Raw genomic sequence first — 5819 nt, 5'->3', positions numbered from 1 at the left:
AAGATTAAAGGCTCGCTGATATATCCTCGGGTTGTGTACGATGACAGGGTACCAAACACATTCAGCTTCTCAAACGCACGATAGTTACATTTTATTTCCAGCAATTAATTTCATACTGCTGCACTGTCACTGTTACTTTATTTGTTTGTTTGTTACTTAGACATACATTTCCAATTTTTTATATTTTGTAAAGTATCAAATAAGAGCAATTAAAAAACATTAAAACACATAGCAGAACGGCATAAAAAGCAACAGTTTAAATTATAAACTGTGTATCTGGGATGATCAGGAAGAGTACAGGAGTCTGATGAGGAACTTTGTCACATTTAGTCACACAAACCACCTGCAACTCAACACCTCAAAGACCAAGGAAGTGGTTGTGGACTTCCAGAGGTCCAGAGCAGGTCCAGTGCCAGTTCAGATAGAGGGAGAGGAGGTGGTCAACACATACAAGTACCTCGCGCTTTTAACATCTGCAGGAAGCTCCTGAGGATGTTTTACCAGTCGGTGGTTGCTGGAGTACTGTTCTATGCTGTGGGGTGCTGGGGGAGCAGCACAGCAAAGAAGGACTCACCCAGGCTGGAAAAACTGATCAGGAAGGCTGGCTCTGCGGTCGGCATCAAGCTGGACACTCTGGTGACAGTTGCAGAGAAAAGGACACTAAAGAAACTTCTGGACATTATGGACAATGCTGGGCATCCTCTGCACACGGCCATAAACAACCAGAAGAGTCTGTTCAGTGACAGGTTGCTTCTCCTAAAGTCAAGAACCAACAGACTTAAAAACTCCTTTGTCCCACACACAAAGGATTTTTAACTCCTCTCTGGAGGGGAGAGGGAGGGGAAACAGGAGGACAAAGCAGGGGGGAACAACTAAGCTGTAGTGCCTTTTCACTGTGCAATACTTTTTGTTAATAGTCAACGGTGCAATAGACTCACATACTTGAAATGTGCAATTCCCTTGTATTCTTATTCCTATTTATTCTATTCATCCCTTTTGTATACTCTGTATTTATATATGTGTATATATGGTATATTTCTGCTCACATTCTGTAACTTCTGTTGGTGCTGTGCTATTGGAATTAGAATTTCCCGGAGGAACCCACCCGAGGGATTAATAAAGTTTCATCTAATCTAACCTTATTGTCAATACACAGACGTTTGGAGGCTGGTGAATATTTCTTATAAGTTCAAATAGCATTGCAGAAGTTTATTCTTTCTGTCTTGTGGCGCTGCACACAAATGTTTTCAACATTACTGACAACCCAAACTAAGTAAACAATCCCTACGCCCCCACTGACACTGCCGTGGAGGCAGACAGCAGCGGTTTGATGGGGTGGGATTGTGACTGGGAGGCGCCTGGCCTCTCATTAACCCCCTGTTTCCTCCACACCTCTCTGTTTACACCTACATGCCGGTCAAGTCCAGACAGAAGAGCAGAAGCGCTTTAGACTGTAGACAAAACGATGCCTGTTTTTCTGCTCTCTTTCATTGCGCTCTTTGGAGTTTCTCACGCTTCTGACAGCGCGCCTCCGGAACCGTCGCTTTGGTTCAAGCCCACTTTTCGCTCCGTGTGCAAACCCATTCCGAGCACTATGTCTCTGTGCCACGGGATCGGTTACAGGAGCATGTGGATTCCAAACATGCTCGGCCATGATTCACTGAGGGAGGTCCAGCAGCAGTCTGCAGCCTGGCTGCCACTCATCTCCAAGCACTGCCACCGGGACACCAAGAAGTTTCTATGCTCGCTCTTCGCTCCGGTGTGTCTGCCGGAGGTCAGCGGGCCGGTCAGCCCCTGCAGGAACCTGTGCGAGGCCGTACGGGATGGCTGCGTGCCAGTGATGAGCGCGTTCGGCTTCCCCTGGCCTTATATGTTTAACTGCACCCGGTTCCCACACGAAAACGAACTCTGCATCCCCGTATCCGAGGGGCAGGATGGGCGGGAAACAGAGGAGGCGAAGCACGAGGAGGTGCCCAAAGGTCAGTGCACAAAGTTGTGTCATTCTCCACCAAAACACTTTTGTTTTGGGAAGTTCTCAAGTACTCAAGTACAGCTCTGAGGATGCGGTTTGCTAGACTGTGTTTTTCTTATAGTTTATCCTTTTCCTTTATTTCCACTGCATTCATTAAGGAAATGTTGCTCACTCACTCCAGAAAAGCTTCTCATAAACACTGAACTGAACTTTCTCATGTTTTCTTTTTCATTGTAAATGTTCACAAGCTCTTCTAGTGTTTCATGTAAGATTTTAATAAGTCTTTAAAATGCAAGTGTTTGTCCCATAATCATAATCCTCTTAGTAGCGTATCAACCCAGTAGGGCACTTTTCTCTCAGACTGCATGCGTACTCGTGGTTCGTAGGACAGAATGGGAGGCAGAGCCTTTCAGCTTTCAGGCCCCTCTCTGTGGAACAATCGCCCAGTTTGGATTCAGAAGACAGACATCTTTTCTACTTTTAAGATTAGGCTTAAAAATTTCCTTTTTGATAAAGCTTATACTTAGGTCTGGATCAGGCGACCCTGAATCCTCCATTAGTCAGACTGCAATAGACCCAGACTGCTGGGGGACTTTAACTCACTATGCTTTTACACATAGTTTACACCTCTCTGCATTTAATCATTAGTTATGATTAATCTCTGGCTCTCTTCTCTTTTGTCCTGTCTTCCTCTCCTCACCCCCAACCAGTCAGGGCCCCTCCCTGAGCCTGGTTGTGCCAGAGGTCTCCTCCTGTTAAAAGGTGTTTTATTCTGGGTTTTTTCTTCCCACTCTCATCAAATACTTGCTCAGAGGACGCTGTCTGATCTTTGGGGTTTTCTCTCTGTTATTGTAGGGTCTTTACCTTACAATATAAAGCACTACGAAGCACTATTTTTCTGATTTGCTCCTATATAAATGTAATTGAACTGAAATTTAATTGACACATTTAACTTTAATGGAGTAACTGTTGAAGCCTCCGACAAGTACAATTGTCCAATAATAATAATAACAATAGTAATTTTTAAGAAAACTACATGATTGTATTGTGATGTCACCCATTTTGAAAGGTTGTGCTTCCACTTTGCTGCATCAATAATACTCCAGTCATATGTAAACTGTACTAATTACACTTCACTTATAATATACTCTCTGTACTGTACATGGCATTGTTTTAACTTTGGGATATTTCATTTTAATTAATAACATTGCACTTGGAGTGCTGTAGTTTTACTTCATTTTTATAAATGTAGTTTACATTTCCTGAAGCCATTTTTCTGCTTTATTACATTTTTCTCATATTACTTCTTTATTTTTGTCTTTAAATGCAGCACGTTTACTTAGAACAGATTTTTAAAAAAACATTAATATACTGGCACTTTTACTTAAGTTTTAGTATTACTCTTTATTCATCCCTGAATGTAATTTTTACAGTACTGCAATCACGCCTCTTTCACAGCATCCATTTAAAAAATTCAATTCAGTTTCAACTCAGGTTTATTTATATAGCAACAAATCACCACAACAGCCACCTCAAGACACTTTAGACTGTAAAGTTGTATTTAATCCACTTTTACTTAAGGTTCTTACTGAAGCCTTAAGGTGTTTGGCCTGCTTTGATGCTGGGGTTTAATGGACGAAAGAAAACAAAAGAGAAAAGTTCCACCAAGGTGATTATTTTTATATCCCCACTGCAGACTGCTGCAATCATTTAACCATTGTCGTTTTCCATCCCCCCAGGGAGTGTTATTTGTGAAGCCTGCAGTCTGGCTGCAGAAGGAGAGATTGACATCCAGGAAAACTTCTGCCACAGTCCATATGGTGAGAACAAAGTGTGATAGATAACATGGGCTCCAAATGCATCCTTTTCTTTTGTAGCATGCAATTTCTCTTGCAAAAACGGGACAGCTTATCTAGTCACAGAGACTGGGTGATTTACAACATGCATGAAGTGACACCTGTTGAATAGTGTTCTCCGTGTCTCTGTCGTAGCATTTAAGATGCGTCTGGGCAGCATGATGACAGTGGGGGGTGACCTTCAGCTGGTGCCTACGGCCCGCAGTCGCATCCTGAGATGGGCGGGGGGAGGGGCTGAGAAAGCAGAAGGAGTCGGAGGCGCCATGGCCCACAGCGCTTTGTGGCTCCAAGAAGGCGGCACGTGTAACTGTCCTGGTTTAGACTCTGCAGAGAGTGACGAGAATGAGGAGAAAAGTCAAGAGGAGGTGCAGATGGATAAGAAACTGACAAAAAGAGGAAAAAAGGTGGGGAAAGGTGGATGGTACCTTTCCCTTGCTCAGGCTGAAGAGGGAAGACTGGTGCTGACTCGACTGGTGAGGTGGAGCAGAGGGGACAAAGAGCTGAAGAAGTTCATCCGAGCTCTCCTCAAGCAGCCGTGTGCAGAGCTTTAAACAGCGAGTCATCCACATCTGTTCCTGCCCTGCAGATGATGCTTTCATTGTGCTGCGTGAATACCAGCGCTTTGCAGTAATGTACACAAAGTCCAGCAAAGGAGCCAGCTGCTAACTGGTGAACAGCTGATAGTTCAGACAGTTTCAGATAGCTACGTTAAAAAAATAGTAACATTTTTTTATTAAACCACAGCATCATCTTGATTTGTTACAAAATGTATCCTTGCATTATTATTGTCACTGAGTTTCCTCCATTAAAACGGAGCATTATTTTTACCAAAATGAGAAGCCAGAGACTTTACAAATGATCATCACCTCATCAACAAAGATAAGAGAGCTGGTGTTTGTGTACACTGCTGAACCACCCAAAATCATACCGGCAGGAACATTGCATTTTATTTTTATATATATATTTTTTGTACATAAATGAGTTACATTTTGTCTCCATTATCAAATTATTCACTGAATTAAGAGATCTTTTTGTAATGATCGCTGTGGTGGAGACCGATCTCCCCTCTCTGTGGTGACATGTCCATGCACACACAAGCAATATATTTATCTGTTTACTTCAATTTATTTTTTTAATCTTGTATTTTACTTGATACATCAATAAGGTTTTTCTTGATCCTTCCATCATGACTTAGTAAAGAAAGAAATTGGACTCCGCACAGAGACGCACACCTGTTGACGTTAACTTGAGATATCAAATGTCAGTTTCACACTGCCCTTGTTTCTCCTGTTGCTCATTTTATTTGTATTTTATTTTTTTTTAAATATACTGGTTTCTTCATGTCACATGAAAAATGGCAAAACCTGATGTTAAACAGTTGTAGTTTTTTCTGTTAAATGGGAATATTTATAGGATATATATATACTGTCATGCACGTGCACGTGATACATAAATTATTCACAGCCTTGTGTCTCTGTCACGCTCTTCTCTCTGTGTTTCTGCACCTGCCTCAGCTCAAGTGCCACCTTTCAAAGTCTACTCTGCTTTTTATTAAACAGGTAAGTTTGTCTTTTCTTTCCGAGTAACATGGATTCTGTTCAGTGTGATGCAGAAAGTCGGTGAAGTCTACACTTATGTGGGGCAGTAGAAACCTCTAGAGCGGCACAGTACTTTCTTTCACATTTAGCACGAGACTATGGCGGCTACACCTGTTTCTGTGCAGATGTCATTTTGCATACATGAGTATTAGAAGTTCATTCAGCTCAGAAATATTTTGTGATTACAAATAAAGATCACAGTGTTTTAATTATTAACAGTTTCCTGCGTATGTACATTTATTTCTTTGCTGTAAAGAAATAATGATTAAATGAAAATTGTGGCTTTTCTGCGTCCTTGTTGTCCTTACTTACAGCTTAGGTCATATTTAAAAGCTAAACCAGACTACGTTACTGAAAAATGTACAACAGAGACACACTTTGGGAAATTTTTCT

General features: G+C 41.7%; 1 protein-coding gene across 1 annotated transcript; it reads left to right on the top strand.

The window, feature by feature from the left end:
• Positions 1-1409: 1409 nt before the first annotated feature.
• Positions 1410-5194, top strand: LOC146693134 (secreted frizzled-related protein 2-like). Its single transcript, XM_085478904.1, has 3 exons — positions 1410-1979; positions 3712-3792; positions 3964-5194. The coding sequence occupies exons 1-3, from the start codon at positions 1466-1468 to the stop codon at positions 4377-4379; spliced, it is 1011 nt and encodes a 336-aa protein (XP_085335030.1). The 5' UTR covers positions 1410-1465; the 3' UTR covers positions 4380-5194.
• Positions 5195-5819: the final 625 nt, after the last annotated feature.

This window comes from Copadichromis virginalis, linkage group LG14 (genome assembly GCF_057382275.1).
Source record: "Copadichromis virginalis isolate Kocher_CV1m ecotype Utaka linkage group LG14, C_Virginalis_male_GT1.1, whole genome shotgun sequence".
Lineage (NCBI taxonomy): Eukaryota > Metazoa > Chordata > Actinopteri > Cichliformes > Cichlidae > Copadichromis > Copadichromis virginalis.
This window is presented reverse-complemented; position numbering and strand designations above follow the sequence as displayed.